This window comes from Salminus brasiliensis, chromosome 5 (assembly GCF_030463535.1).
Source record: "Salminus brasiliensis chromosome 5, fSalBra1.hap2, whole genome shotgun sequence".
NCBI lineage: Eukaryota > Metazoa > Chordata > Actinopteri > Characiformes > Bryconidae > Salminus > Salminus brasiliensis.
In genome coordinates, this window is record NC_132882.1 from 15,808,624 (window position 1) to 15,824,515 (window position 15,892).

Genomic DNA, 15,892 nt, shown 5'->3' on the forward strand with positions numbered 1-15,892 from the left:
TATTTCCTAACAGAACTGCAACAGGGTTGTGGGTTCGATTCCCGGGCTTGGCAAGCTGCCACTGTTGGGCCCTTAAGCAAGACCCTTTACCCTCTCTGCTACCCGGGCGCTGGAGTTGGCTGCCCACCGCTCTGGGTGGGTGTGTACTCACTGCCCCTAGTTCACTAGTGTGTGTGTTCACTACCACAGATGGGTTGAATGCGAAGGACACATTTCGCTGTACACTGTACACTGTGTACACTGTACAGTGACAAATAGGTGCACCTTTACCAATGGCACATACACCTTTGAGTAAATTATTTTTTTTTCTGATCATCCGAAATGATTTTATTACATTTTATCACCAGTTTTAAGGTAACTGAGGTGAAGCACAAAGTATGTGCATAGTGTGGTTCTGTTGGGCATCTTCTTAAGTCCTCAAATCCTCTGACTACTGACTGTATGGATTACAGATCATAGCTATAGATTTTCCTCAATTTACCTCAGCAGCAGCCTCTTTAGGCACAGCGTAACCTAATAGACACATAAACTACCCCGCAATAAAACCTTGTCAGGGAGGTAGCACCAGCATCCAACCCCCACCACCCAGGGGTGAACTGTTTTTTTTTTTTTTTTTTTTGGGGGGGGGGGGGGGGGTGGGGGGTTGGGGTAGGAACATGGAGCTGCACTGAAGGACACAGAAACTGAACTGATGGACACAGAAAGCCAGAGTCGACTGTACGTCCCACCCACAGACAATACTGATTGGTCTATTTGGCACAAAGAAAGACCAATCAGGGTAGTGACGCTCTCGCTCGCCCCACCTCTGTCTGTCTCCAGCCCTACATACACTGTCCCGATTTCCAGGATATTGCGTCAAGGAGACACTGTCAATATGCAAGAGTCTACAGCAGCTTCCGGGAGAGGTGGGATGTCGTATTCATTGTGGACTACTGTAGCACTTTTTTTGTGTTAGTTAATTACCCTCCACGACATCTCTGTTAGCCATTACTGCATTGTAAGTGGAAGAATAGACACAGCAACTATTTAAATCCAAAAAACACTCTGTCACTTAACTTCAAGATGAACAACGTTAAGAAAAACTAGAAAACAGGTCCATGTATTATTTCAGATCTTGGCTTTTTCAGCTGTAAAGTCAGCAGTGCTGGATGTGAGGCCAGGAAAGGAGTGAGTGAGTGGGTGTGTGGGTGTTAGCAGCGGTCATGTGATCCCATAGCTTATCCCTGATTGGTGGAACTGACGCCGCTGCAACTAACCTGGCTGGCGCTGGTATATGCACCCCCTGTATATCCACTGAGTGTCCCTTACAGCAACTGTCTCCAAACACTCTCGCCTTAGACTGGATAGAGTTGAGGGGTCTGTGCGGCGTTAGTGTCTTCATTGCAGTGGTGGGATGAACTGGGTGCCTGTGAGGAGAAAAGTGAGCTCGCGAGGGAGCAGACAGCTTGCAAAACAGTGCGGGGGGAGCTAGTGTATGTGTATGTGTGTGTGTGTGTGTGAGAGAGAGAGAGGTGGGGGGGGGGGTTAAAAACAGCAAAGTCAACATTCTGTGGGTCCTGCTCAGCCGAGTACCGCAGAGAGAGAGAGAGGGAGGGAGAACGAGCGAGAAGGGTGGGGGTTTCAGCACCGCACCGTCATTACAAGTACAACTGTAGCTGCGACGCATTATTGCAGTATAGGAGAACGCACACACACACACACACACACACACACACATAAAGTACTGCGCTACTCCAGAGGAGCCCCCCGCCCCCCTCTCTCTCTCTCCGCACCGATTCACATGCGCGCGCGCACGCATACACATTGAGCAGCAGCAGAGAGGACAGAGCACTGGCTCTGACTGCACTGAGACCGGCGCAAGCAAAGCCCCCCTAGACTGAACCCTGACCATCATACTGAGGACCTGTGTTTTTTAATGTCGTTTTTTCCCTTTTTCCTGAGCGCTTAGGAGAAAGCTGGAAGGAAGCGCGGTGAGTGGACTGGACAGAGTTGTGGCCGGGCACCGCGCGGGTGTGTGTGTTTATATGTGTGTTTTCTGAGGGGGATATTCTCGCCGTTCTAATGCGCCACTGCTGCTGAACCCCCAGCTTTACTGCAGCCACTGCAGTCTCCTGCACGCAGACCTCCTGCCCTGTCCACTTCTAACACACTGGCCGTCCTCCTGCTCGACTCGCAACTCTAGGGGGTCTTTTATCTACCCCCTTCTCTACTTTTTCACCCATCTTATTGACTTCAGATCTCTCTCTCTCTCTTTCTCTCTCTCTCTCTCTCTCTTTCTCTCTCTCCGTGAGTCTCTCTCTCTCCGTCTTCACTGAGGCAGCCCATCGGAAATCGCTGCGCACACGATGTGAGTACCAATGCGGACTTTTCTCCTCAAGGCGTTTCTCCAAACCCTTAAAACGATACTAGGGGCGTATGGGGTCTTAGTCAGCCTCACATCATCCACACCCTTCATGTGCGTTTATTGTAACTTTCATGCGTAATGTTTTCTCCAGAGTTGACTTTATTTTACGCAGAAGGTGTGCGTTACGCATTTATCGACTTGCTGGTCAGACACTGGTCCATTAACAATATCCTATTGCTGCGTGGTCTCCTCAAGTCAATATCACAAAGCATTTGTTATTGTAACGGTTAATCTTAGACCCAGGAGGAGCTGAAACGCACTGAACTGATGTATTTAAAAGGCTTGTAGTAAATGAGGTTCTGTTCAGTCTTCTATACCTGCAATACATCCAGGCTCTGAAGCTCTGCACTAAGTGGAAATAATAAAGCATCTACTGCCAGCATGACATCAGAACCTGCGCAGTACCACAGTGTGAGTTCAATGCAGTGATGTACTTTAGTGCGTGACCGGTGGCTGTGTTTTGGTGTCCCCATTACTCATAGTCACCATAGTCAGCCATAGTTCGACGCCAGTCAGCAGTCCAACCGAGACGTCGCTTGCCACTTTGAAAGAAACTCCATAAACAAGAAAACAACACCTCATATCGTCTCATTACTCCCTGTTCAGGTCAGCTCCAGCTCCAGATGCTGCAGCCCCTGCAGGGGCTCCAGGGGCCCCTGGTGCACCTGGAGGAGAAGGGGCCCCAGGTGGAGGCCCCCCTCCCCCTCCCCCCAACACTAGCAGCAACCGCCGACTACAGCAGACGCAGGCGCAAGTGGAGGAGGTGAGCATGTAAAAGCAAAGTTGGGAGGATGTGGAGCGAGGAGCTCAGCCAAGCCATAAGTCAAATCTGAGAAGCCAACAGTGATCATAGAATAAATGTTGTTTTTGGAAATCAGATATTAAATATTAGGTATTTTTGTTGTATACAGTCTTTCTACCAGAACCACAACTCTACAGTCTTTGTACAAGAGGTCTACAGTCTTTATAACAGAACTCTACAGTCTTTGTACAAGAGGTCTACAGTCTTTATAACAGAACTCTACAGTCTTTATAACAGAACTCTACAGTCTTTGTACCAGAACTCTACAGTCTTTATAACAGAACTCTACAATCTTTGTACAAGAGCTCTACAGTCTTTGTACAAGAGGTCTACAGTCTTTGTACAAGAGGTCTACAGTCTTTATAACAGAACTCTACAATCTTTGTACAAGAGCTCTACAGTCTTTGTAACAGAACACTACAGTCTTTATAACAGAACTCTACAGTCTTTATAACAGAACTCTACAATCTTTGTACAAGAGGTCTACAGTCTTTATAACAGAACTCTACAGTCTTTGTAACAGAACACTACAGTCTTTATAACAGAACTTTACAGTCTTTGTACAAGAGGTCTACAATATTTGTACCAGAACTCTACAGTCTTTATAACAGAACTATACAGTCTTTATAACAGAACTCTACAGTCTTTGTACCAGAACTCTACAGTCTTTGTACAAGAGGTCTACAATATTTGTACCAGAACTCTACAGTCTTTATAACAGAACTATACAGTCTTTATAACAGAACTATACAGTCTTTATAACAGAACTCTACAGTCTTTGTACCAGAACTCTACAGTCTTTGTACAAGAGGTCTACAGTCTTTGTACCAGAACTCTACAGTCTTTATAACAGAACTCTACAGTCTTTATAACAGAACTCTACAGTCTTTGTACAAGAGGTCTACAGTCTTTGTACCAGAACTATACAGTCTTTGTACAAGAGGTCAACAATCTTTGTATGGGAACTCTACAGTCTCTGTACCAGAACCTAATCTTTGTATCATAACTTTAGTCTTTGTCTATTTGTATCATAATTTTGTACAGTCTTTGGACCAAAACTCTGCTATCTGTGAGAACTGTACAATCGTTATACCCAAACCTCTCAGTCTTTGTATCCAAACTTAAGCCTTTGTAATGTACTTTACAGCAAACTGCAACCTGGGATTCATTCACATTCAAAATGTCACTGCCAACTCTTATTATCTACTACACCTGGCAAGTGCTGCATTCATCAGGAAAGGTGCAACATTCAAACAGGCAACATTCAGACTTTATCTGCTCTGCTGTGCAGGTTGTGGATATCATGCGTGTAAACGTGGATAAAGTCTTGGAGAGAGATCAGAAACTGTCAGAGCTGGATGACAGAGCTGATGCGCTGCAGGCTGGAGCCTCGCAATTTGAGAGCTGTGCTGCCAAACTGAAGAACAAGTACTGGTGGAAAAACTGCAAGGTGAGAGATACAGCTAGTTTAAAGAAAAGCATAGTTATTATACACAATCATTTCTGCCACATGCTACATGCACTGTTATTTGTTTGTATTGAGTGAAGAAAAATATCTTACTTAATCTGCAGACAGAAATAGATGGGTAAAACAGGGAGAAAGAAGAAAAAGAATTGGGAAATAGAAAAAACAGTGCTCCAGTTGTGTAAGGAAAGTGATGCATGAGGAAAAGAAAGATGTAGAACCTCTCAAACTCACAGGCCCACTGCTGCTTAGTCAGACCTCAGGAGTGCAGTGCTGCACAGTGTATGCAGTAGCATATCTAAATCTGTTGCAGGGTGTGGAGAGGTTGGGAACCACTCAAAAAGACTAGGTTTATGGCCTGAAATTAATTCAGCAATTGATTTATCTGTACACTCATTTTGAAGTCATTACAGTTGCAGTGAGGCTTTGGTTGCATCCAGCAACAAGAGAGTTAGTGTGGTCAGTATGTTGGATGTTCACCTCCTCACCCCTAACACCCCCAAATTATTCCAAAAGTATTGGATAGAGCGCCATTATTCAGAAAACATAGTTCCACTGCTCCACAGCTCAATGCTGGGCGGCTTTATGCACTTCTAGCCCACACCTGGCATTAGGCATGGTGCCAGCAGGTTCATGTTTACTTCTCTACAGGGACTAGACAAGCTGTGCGTGTGCAAATGTGCACATCTGCATCAGTAATGGGTGCAACTTAAAGTAGCTGAATACATGCATTAGAAGGGGTGTCCACAAACATTTGGACATAAAGTGTATACATAAAAGTATAAGAGAGCTAATTTTATTAACTGGACCTTCCGGCTCCTGCATTACCAGTGCACAGGTCTCCAGGAATCTATTTTTGTTCCCGCTTTAATCCATTCTCCTGCCTCACTGAAAGTGTGACACAGTCAGCATGAATCAGAGTCATTCTCTTTTGCCATTTCAGTCTATTCTGTCTATTAATCTCCCTGACAGACCTCCACTTCTGCTAGCTGTGCAGTTCCAGGACATTTCTCTTGATTGAACATTTTTGAGTATGGAGTTTTTGGCTCGAGCCTTGATGGGTATATCAAAACCCTTGCCTGGATTAGATGCAAAACTGGAATATATTCCAGCCTCGAGGCGCAGCCTGTCTCGATCCTGAGTGAGAAAATCCAGCTCCGTATTTAATAAGCTGCTGACTCTGCAGTGAGTTTGCTTAATGCAGCTCGTCTCCGTCTGCTACTTTTAGTGCCTATTAATGCACAGCTAAGTGAGGGAATATGTGTTACACAGTTTCAAAGAAAGAAAAGGCAGAGCGAGAGAGCAGCTGTGTCAGGTGCTGTCCTTTGCTAGTTTTTGTGTCCTCTCTGTCGGTGTGGCTACAAGCTGTTGACGTTGATGGCGATCAATTTGTGTGCATACTGCAGTGTGTGTACTGGCAATGTGATTTAACCTAGTGTTTCTTGTTTCTTGCCTGTAGATGATGATTATGATGGGTATTATTGGAGTCATCGTGGTTGGAATAATCTTCTGTGAGTTTCACAAAGCTTTTATACATCTCATAACATTTGGTTTGATTTGTGTGGAAACTGCACAAGATAATAGCATGCATGATCGCTTTGGTGTCGGATCGATATACATACTTAGATTTTGAGTACATATGACACCTAATTAATAGACTATATTCAAGGATGAATACCCTGCTGAAAAAGACCTCAAGACCAGGTCTGCTGGCAGCTGGTTTCAGATGGTCTACGCTGGTCTTTGATGGTTGAAGAAGGTGATTGAAAAGCTGTTCATCCATGGGAATACATAACCTATGCTGGTAGGCCAGCTGGTTAACCATCTCCTAACCAGCAGTTGCATTTGATTTTGGTCAAGCTTGATCATGCTGGTCATCCAAATTGTTGATACTGGTCATGCTGTTCAACCAGCTTTGTCATGTTATGCTGGACATGCTGGTCATCCAGCATGGTCAAGCTTGTTCATACTGGTGGTCTAGCTGGGTCAGGTAATTCATGCTTATAGACCATCATGCTTGCTAAACCATCAAACTCAAACAAAGACATATCCTGTGCTGGTCAGGAGTTCAGGTCCCACATTTTATCAGTGAAATTGTGGTTGTTGTTTTTCAGTCACTGCTTGTAGCTTAGGGTGTGTCTTTATAAGGCCCAGACTGGACCACCTCAACACAAACTCAATAATTCATTACTTTGATTACTGTGAATTATTCATGTTGTGCAACTGTGCCCAGCTCACAGCATATGTCTACTGAGAGAGGACTCCAGACTAGAGTAGCAGAGTAGAGTAACTAGAAGTGCAGTGTCAGTGTGGACTGAGGTGTCTGAATGTCTGTAATTATTTGTGATGGGATGAGTTGTTCATTTGTTTCCTGACTCTTTTCTCTCCCTCTTTTTATACAGTGTATTTCTTCTCATGAGCTGACCCAGCTTACGACGAGGAGAAAATCAGTTAAAGGAGGTGGATAAAAAACAAAACAAAACGAAAAGACCAGTCATTTAAAGTCCATGCCTTTTTCCTGTCCCCCCGTTCTCTCTTCACTCCTGAGCCATCTGGCACTCCAGGGTGACTGTAGTCAGCAGATCAGCAGATTCATATGAGCTAACCATCATTCTGCCGAGTCGGCCATGCTTTTCACCTGTGCTTTCACAATGACTTTCTCTTACTCCCTACTCTCTGCTGCGCGGCATTACACACACATACACACACACTCATATTCCTTATGGGCAAAAGCATGCATGGAGTATGAGGAGTCTGAGCAAAAGTGAGAGCGAGAGGTAGAGGTAGAGGAGGGTTGAGGAGAAACATGACTGGGTGGATTAAAAAAGAAAAGAAAAGAAAGACAATATGAGACTGCATTAAAAATGAGTGACTGAAGAAAACTGAAAGCAGGGAGACCATGATCCCTTCTCCTCCTGCAATGCTGACTTCATGTCACCCTCATAAGCCTTCAGGACTCAGTTTGTAAAGTGATACTGACATATCTAACAACACACCTGAACCTGCTATTTCCTACTACCATAATGCTACGGCCATCAGTGACCCCTTACCACTTTTAACTAAATGAAAAGTCTCTATGTGTAATTGTGACCCCGATCATCATAGATAGAAGCTTCATTCATATTTAGCTATAAGGCTTTTACAGCTACCCCCGTTATCTTCTCCGCCTTTCCCTCATGCTTCAGAATCATGACAAGCCTTGTAAAACAGAAAGCCATAGCAAAAGAAAATGGGAATTAGCGGAGGCACACAGTGATGAGAGAGGGGAAAAAAGGCAAAGAGATGCAGACATTTTCATGCAAAGACATGCTCGCACAGTTACATGCATACAGTCCCCCTCAGCACACACAAAAACAAACATACAGAGGCTGCTATACATGATACTGTAAGTCACTTTGAGATTGTAAGATTTCTTCTTTGGATTATATTTTAAAATAATAGTTGAAAAGTAGAGGGGAGGCAATCAGAACTATGGGAAAACGTGTATAGATACAGGCCTACATAAATACAAACACATACACACACATACATACCCATACATTTAGTAGCTGTTAGAAATTAATTTGTGTCTAATGACTTGCATGTAGAACACTCTGGAGTCTTATTCTGTAATGTTCATTTCTTAAACTACTGCCTAATGTACAGCTCTGATAGAGAAACTTCACAGCCTCCATGTAAGCTCCTTAATGTACAAAACATGAAACCTGTGAGCCTGCCAAAACACACACTGATTAACGTCAATAAGGAAAAAAAGTCATTCTTTGAAATGCCATGTAATATGCTATTTTAATCCAATTTCTTCATGGACACAAACTTTATTATTTTTCTATTCCGTGCAGCTGTTGGATTTTGCAAGGACTGTAATTTTCTCATTGTATTGATTGATTCAGAGAGATCTGTATGACACAGCGCTAAATGTAAATGCCATGTATGAATGATGTACCAGTGACCAATCAGTAAACAAATCACATACAGCCATTTACTGAATCCAGAGAAGTATTGAGAAGCATGCTTATTTGCCCTAACACTTTTGCTGATGCCAATAAAGAAATCTACAAACTGCTCACGCTCCTGTTTTTTTTTTAAAGCGAAGCACCTCACAGACTGAGCTAGTAACTCACGCCCATTATCACTCATTCATTCACATTTAGCTGGTTGAAGTGTCTCCACAAGGGGGTGCTGTTACTACTCAAATCACTTTGTGCGTGGCAGCAATGACCCTGTGCACTTAAATAAAAACAATGAACAATGAAACAATAGAAAAGTTAAAAAGCAACAGTCCCAAAATATATACAGCATATATACATGTACAACAAATGTATGCTTACAGTACTGTAGATCATCTTAGTTGCATGTGACATGTACACCCATAAAAAAGAGGAGAAAAAAAACAGATAAATAAGCACATTTTCAGTTCTTCCCAGACTCGGACTTCAGCATCTGAAATGTTAAAGTAATGCAGTTAAAGAAATTATATGAATAACTGAAATAAACTCTTAACAGTCATAGCATGTTCCTGTTACGTTGTATTTTTTATTTTATTTAAACATTTCCATCTAGATTTTTAACCACAATGACATGGTGGTCAACTTGCATCCAGGGTTTACCAGTATCCACTTTTTCATACCATTATACCATCTCAAAATAATACTGTGGTATACAGTATTATCGGGTTGGGGTGGGGGGATGGGGGGTACGTTTCCTGACTTATTTTAAAACTGAAAAATTATCAAACTCAACGTTCAGGTTGTTCGCAAGGTGACAAAGTGCAAACAAGGTGACACTGCACAGCTATAACTCAAACATTCAATAAATGTAAAACAATCAGTCTGACAATTACAAATGTGAAACTGCTCTTAATCAAAAAAATTGACACATCTGACACACTGTCATTTTGCAACACTGTCTCATTTGGAGATAACAAGATTTTTTAATACTGTGGTATACGGTATTACTATTATACCACCCAAGCCTACTTACATCCTTATTTTCATCAGCACACCTAAACAATAAAACTGTTATCAATAATTTATAAATTGTTCCGACCAGAGGAACCCCTTGTTAGTCTTCTCCTTGCCACTGGCTTTGGCTTACTCACTGGTGGTCTTAGGTTTTCATGTCTTCTTAGATTGCTGATTTCTTGTCTTTTTACAAATTTTTGATTGTGACAACACCAGCTGTAAAAAGCTCCAAACAAATACATTTGATTTGATTTGATGATTTTAAACATAGAGGCAATAGAGGCTTCTTGTAGAAGAATAAATCAAACTCACAGGAATATTTTTTTAAGTGAACAAAAACAGTGACATTACATTTAGATTGGAAGATTTTATTTTATTGTCTATAGTAACAAAGGGTTTTATACTTACTTATCTTACAGCCTGATATAAAAACAGAACCGACAAAACCAGCGTTGCCAGGACCATCCAGTAGTAGTTACCTGCTGAATTGATTAAGAGAAAAAGCCATAAAATCAGACTTCATTCTGATCTAAACACATCTATACCACATCTTACTAAACAAATATGGGATCGTCAGAATTAAAATAACAGTTCAGTGTTTTTGTCACACCACTGTATGTAGTTTCAGTACTATATGCAATCCAAAATGCCACGTTCAGTAGAGAAGTGACAAGTCTTTCACATACACAATACTACACTTAGGCCTTGTGCTCATATGGCACCTTTTATAGGCCTTGTTGGTCAACAATGAACAATAAAAAATGCTTGACCCATTCTGGTTGGGTATTCTCTAACCTGGCTCAGGCGTATCTACTGTCAAGCTGACATCGCTGGGTGTTTGCAGGGCAAAGTGGGAGACCCTGCAGGTGAGAACAGTCCCAGGTGGGTGTACAGAAGGGCGAATGAAGAGGAAGGAGGAGAGAGAGTAGGTTCCATCGCTGTGTTGGCGGTGGCTAGAGAGGGAGGCTTTCTCTGTCAGAGAAATACTCTCTGTCTCAGAGGGGGGCTGAGATATCCACTCCACCTGCAGGAACATACACACAAAAAGTTGCTTCTTAAATGACCTGTCTGACACTGCCTTAAAGCCAGTGCTGACTGGAAAACACCATTATATTCACTAAAGTAACATTTGTGGTTATTTTGACAGGGCTGGACATGATCTCCGCAGTACCTAACAGAGATGTGTAAACCATTAAATATTTTAAATCATTTCTTTATTCATAGATTTCATCACAACTACACATATATGTTGTGTGTTAAATGGAGAGTTTCATTATTTTCTTCTTACAAGTTTTAATTAGGTAAGAGAAAGAACAAATGATGATGTGAAAAAAGCCCCAAACAAATAATAAAATAAGAACAATTCCAACAAAAAATGAGGATTTAATGGGTATCCCACCAGTTTTAAGATGTAAATAGTTGTATTTAAAGCGGTTTAACTTTACAGGTACTAATCTCAAACTGTTAACAGGGGTGTTGATATAATAAACAAAGGGGAAACAAAGTGTTTATGAATATGCAGTCTGAGATATTTGCTAGTTCTTAGATAGTTTTGATACTTTTTTGTCAAAAAAGATTTTATGGTAGACAAAAGCAATTTTGCACAATACAACAAAACAATCTTTTTTTAAAAAACAAGACCTACCACTATTTCACCACTATCACCATTAGATAAAAATCTTCAAACAATGTTCAGGTTCAATGCAGGTTAAACAGGAAATAAAATGGCTCTCTTGTAGTTGCACATCGCAATCCTTGGTCCCTACCACTGTAAAACGAAATCTGATTCCGTAGGTTTTTTCTACAAAAAAACATTTGGCATAAAAACGCTCTCAATTACTTTGTTTACAATATTTAAATTATGCAGAATGTTAGAAAAGTCAGTGTAGTTCCAGTGTAGGAGTGAAGAATGTAAATAAAGAACTATACATAATGGGTTTGTTAGCATGTGAGAGTGTGTGCACTGACAAAGACAAACAACAAATAAACAATAACATTAGCTTTAACATTAGTACAACCTAAATATGCCGGCACAACATATCTTATCAATACATTTGAGGCATAGAGTCCACAAGACCTTTGGAGGTCTCCTGTAAGTTCTGAGGTGGGGCCTCCGTGTATCGCAACAATGAACCTTATGTGCCCATGACCCTATTGCCAGTTCACCATTGGTAGGTACTGACCATTTTAGAAAAAAAAACACAATAGCTGCCTAATGTTTTAGAGTTGTTTAGCCATCACAGTGGCTCATATTCATATTCTTGACCATTTTTCCTTACCTTCAAGACGGACTGTTGACCTGCGGCCTAATATATCCACCTCTTGACCATTGTTTTTCATTTTATGGCTGCTCATAACAGCCTACTTTTTTAATCTGTGTGTGTTTGTGTGTGTGTGTATAAGAGAGAGAGAGCTCATCTGATTTTGAATCACTGGATTAGGGTTGGGTTGACTGTATATGAAGGACATACGTGAACATCCAGGGGGTAGTAACGCTCACAGTGACAGCTGAGTTTCTGGGGCGACTCGTCCTGAAACACCACTTTCTTTTCAGAGAGAAAAACTCTCGGAGGCTCTAAGAAAGAGAGAGTGGGAAGGGGCAGTTAAAATTATTACAGTGCTGGCATATCAGAAACAGATTATAGTTCACACATCTTGCACATCACGCAACTTGAAAGACACAGTCTCGATTAGAAGGCTTGACTGTCTGATAAGGAACTCACGTGTGATGTGCAGCTGAATGATCTGCTGAGTCTGAAAGACTCCAGAGGTGATGGTGCAGATATATGTGCCCTCATCTGAAACCTTCAATTTCTTCATGGTCAAAGATGCATTTCCATCCCTAATCAGCAGGACTGAGTCTGCACTCACCCCTTCTCGCTCCACTTGCACTGCCGGCAGAAATACAAATAAAATATTCAGACACTGGGAAACTGATTAATTACTCATTGTTAACAACAGTAGCTGTTTGCTTCAATATAACAGACTCTGATTTTGTTAGGGGGAAGGCCATTAGTCACCCTCAGGATAGATATTTTTACTTAAGGATTGTTAAAAAGTCAAAATAACAGGACAAAAGTATTGAGGCACTTGCTTATTCATGTTTTTTTTCTGAAATCAATGGTATTAAAAAGAGTTTATCCTGCTTTTGTTGGAGTCACTGTCTACTGTCCAGGGAAGGCTTTCTACTAGATATCATAGCATTGCTCTGAGGAATTGATTGCATACAGCAACAAGAATGTTAGTGAAGTCAAGATGTTGAATGATCACCACCCCACCTCATCCCCAGCTCCCCAACTCATGCCAAATTATTGATGGAGCACCACTGCTCCACAGCTCAATGCCTCTCTAGTCCACACTGGCATTAAAAATGGTCAAGACAAGCTGTGTGTGTCAGCAATGGGTGCAACTTAAAGTAGCTAAATGAATTCATTAGAAGGGGTGTCCACAAACATATATATATATATATATATATATATATATATACATATATATATATAAAATATTCACCCACCTTTTGTCCCATCCTCAGGCTCAACTTCCTGAGCTCTTATATCCAGAATCCTCCGCCCATTTCCTTTGTACTGCCACCGCCACTCAAGCCCTACAGCCTGCTCTGGAGATGTGTCCTTTTGCCTATAGCCACAGTCTAAAAGTGCATCATCCCCTAAAGGAGCTGCGAGGGATGGCGAACGAGAGAACACTACGAACACAGCTAGAGAGAGAGAAAACAAAACAGAGACAGAGAGAGAAAACGATGGTGGAAAGGTTAGGGATAATATGGTGAAAAAAATATATTATATATAATTATAAAGTACATTTACTACTGAAAAACTATAGCAAGAAATGTGTGGTTGTACAAACAATTACATGGAGGGTATGTTTAAATGTGCTGTACCATCCGTGAGGAGAGTTCCCCATTGGCTGAGAGGAAGATGAAGTTTGCTCTGCATTAGTGAGGGAGGACTTGATTCAGCTTTTTCATTGGAGATGGTCTGCAGCACTAAAGTGAAGCCAACCCCACCTCCTTCAATTTGAATAGAGCCGATGAAATGAGCAGGTAGGGCATCAGGCTCAGTACCTCGAGGGACATACCGACTCAGTTCACAAACCACCTCCTGTTCATTACAATCAGCATGGAGAAGGGACTCTGCTTCTGGAATCTCCACTGATAATACTGAACAAAAACAGAGAAAAAATAATGGATGAATGCTTTGAGTAGAAAAGGAGAGGAGGGGAGGGGGACAGACCACGTTAACATATTTATACATTATACTGTAACTCAAAGCGCTTTAAAAAAGGATAAATAAAAAAACATAAACATACAAATAAAATTCTAAATAATTGATCTAGAAAGGATCAAAATAGTTGATAAAAAATAAAGCAAATCTGAACATTTTATAAAAAAGATAATTTGTTTCAGCAAATTAAAAAAATAAAGTTAAAGTTAAACTATATAGACTGCAGTATTAGAACAACTGTTTATTCACGGTTTCTTTTGAGATCAGGGGACTAAAACGAGTTTATCCAGCTGTTGTTGGAGTAACTGTCTCCACTGTCCAGGGAAGACTAGATTTTGGAGCATTGCTGTGCAGATTTTACTGCATTCAGTGACAAGAGCCTTAGTTAGACCAGGGTGTTGGACAATCACTACCCCACCTCACCGCCAGCTCCCCAACTCGTCCAAAAAGTATTGGTTGAAGAACCATCCATCATTCCAGACATGGTACCAATAGGTTCATATTTATCTGCTCCAGAGACTCCTATTCTATTGGGACCAGACAGGCTGTGTGTGTGCATTTGCTCATCTGTTTCAGTAACATATATTACAAAAATGTGGACATACAGTGTATTTCACAGATTGTTTAGGTGCATAAACAGACACTTGTTTATGCACTTGTGGTTGGTGTGGCGCAACAGATAACACCACCACCTACCATTGCGTTACAACAACACCATGTGGGAGACCAGGGTTCGATTCCCGGTCTGGGTGACTATGCTACGCTACACCAATAAGAGTCCCTGGACAAGACTCCTAACACTACTCTGTAATACGAGTAACCTTGTAAGTCGCTCTGGATAAGAGCGTCTGCTAAATGCCATAAATGTAAATGTAAATGTACTTCAGATTCACCTCATTTGATTCACTGTGAATGCTTTGAATGCACTGTGACTACTACTGTGACTTACCTGTGACCTCAAAAATGAGGTCATCAGCATTAGGAGTGTCAGGGGGCTTATAAGGGGTTACAGTATCTTGTGAAGGGTCAGACGTCATGACAAGGTCCCTTAAGACCAGAGTGGCTGGAGTGCGGGTGAAGAGAGATCCACCCATCATACCCCCACCTTCCTCAATGAAGGAGCAGGACAGCACTACATCAGCACCCTGCAGGCCTGACACAGCCAGAGAGAGAGAGAGACTTTAGAGTTTAGTCCAGGAGAGGGCAGTATATTCCAAACAAATTAAAAAAATAAAAATAGAAATAGCTTAAAAAATAGATTTTCTTTGCATCGTCGTTCCTCTCGGATAATAAGGAGAGGTAATGAAGTATGTTGAAGATCTTCACTAGCACTGTTTTGTGGAAAGTGAGGACTATAATACTCACCGTGCGTCAGAGCGAGCAGACTAGCGAACACGAGGACTTCAAGCATAGCCGATCAGGTCTGTACCTCCAAACAGCAGAGCATCAGTAATACACGGGTTCTACTCCTGAACCGCTTCGCTTAAGCAGTTATATCGAATAAATAAGAGGAAAAGGAGAGCTCGTCTCTTGATGGCAGGTGAACTTTGGACACCCCCCTTGATTCAGTTTCCTTTCACTTTTGATTTGGATTAAGTGAATTCCGCTTTAAACGAGGAGCAGAGTGTCCAGTTTTTCATTTCAGAATATTAATACAGAAATTATTATCAAACCGATAGCCGTGTATCTGCTGTTATATTTGTTTATTATCCATTTAAAATCGATCTGTCCCAAAGCGAAAGTTTCCAGCGACGCCGTGGCGGAAGTACGTCACGACTGTTATTGTTTAGGGAAGCCTAATGTTAAAACTCTTAATGTTTAATAGTGATGCTAACAGTGTGTTTAACCCACTTTCATTTATATATATATATTTATATAGATTTATTTGTTTCGTAAAATTATAACTCTGCAGTGCTATTACATTGTTTGTGAAGGCTTTTTTAATTTTCTGTTTCTGTCTGAATCTGATTAGAGAAAGAGAAACTGATTAAACAAATGATACAGACATAATAGTTTTAC

General features: G+C 41.4%; 2 protein-coding genes across 4 annotated transcripts; one reads left to right on the forward strand and one right to left on the reverse strand.

The window, feature by feature from the left end:
• Positions 1 to 1,634: 1,634 nt before the first annotated feature.
• vamp1b (vesicle associated membrane protein 1b) lies at positions 1,635 to 8,733 on the forward strand. 3 transcript variants are annotated; one of them, XM_072679597.1, is made up of 6 exons: positions 1,638 to 1,970; positions 2,321 to 2,347; positions 3,011 to 3,167; positions 4,498 to 4,656; positions 6,131 to 6,182; positions 7,074 to 8,733. In XM_072679597.1, coding segments are annotated over exons 2-6 (387 nt in total). In that variant the 5' UTR covers positions 1,638 to 1,970; positions 2,321 to 2,345; the 3' UTR covers positions 7,091 to 8,733. The 3 variants fall into 3 exon arrangements, with proteins under 3 accessions (XP_072535699.1, XP_072535698.1, XP_072535697.1); XM_072679596.1 differs by having other exon boundaries at positions 1,639 to 2,347; XM_072679598.1 differs by lacking the exon at positions 6,131 to 6,182 and having other exon boundaries at positions 1,635 to 2,347.
• On the reverse strand, positions 8,439 to 15,640 carry tapbpl (TAP binding protein like). The gene is made up of 9 exons (XM_072679594.1): positions 15,239 to 15,640; positions 14,823 to 15,026; positions 13,531 to 13,809; positions 13,147 to 13,347; positions 12,356 to 12,523; positions 12,104 to 12,207; positions 10,428 to 10,656; positions 10,041 to 10,114; positions 8,439 to 9,111 (listed from the first exon to the last, which is right to left on the reverse strand). Exons 1-8 carry the CDS (start codon positions 15,282 to 15,284, stop codon positions 10,041 to 10,043), a joined length of 1,305 nt encoding a protein of 434 aa, XP_072535695.1. The 5' UTR covers positions 15,285 to 15,640; the 3' UTR covers positions 8,439 to 9,111.
• Between the last annotated feature and the right edge of the window lie 252 nt (positions 15,641 to 15,892).

Excerpts from the sequence above, each read along its gene's own strand:
- tapbpl (XM_072679594.1), bottom strand. The coding sequence starts at position 15,284 with ATGCTTGAAGTCCTCGTGTTCGCTAGTCTGCTCGCTCTGACGCACG. Across the intron at positions 15,027-15,238 it reads TCTGCTCGCTCTGACGCACG|GCCTGCAGGGTGCTGATGTA; the intron begins GTGAGTATTATA and ends TGGCTGTGTCAG. Across the intron at positions 12,524-13,146 it reads GCCTGAGGATGGGACAAAAG|TGCAAGTGGAGCGAGAAGGG; the intron begins GTGGGTGAATAT and ends TTCTGCCGGCAG.
- vamp1b (XM_072679597.1), top strand. Across the intron at positions 3,168-4,497 it reads CGCAGGCGCAAGTGGAGGAG|GTTGTGGATATCATGCGTGT; the intron begins GTGAGCATGTAA and ends TCTGCTGTGCAG. Across the intron at positions 4,657-6,130 it reads ACTGGTGGAAAAACTGCAAG|ATGATGATTATGATGGGTAT; the intron begins GTGAGAGATACA and ends TCTTGCCTGTAG.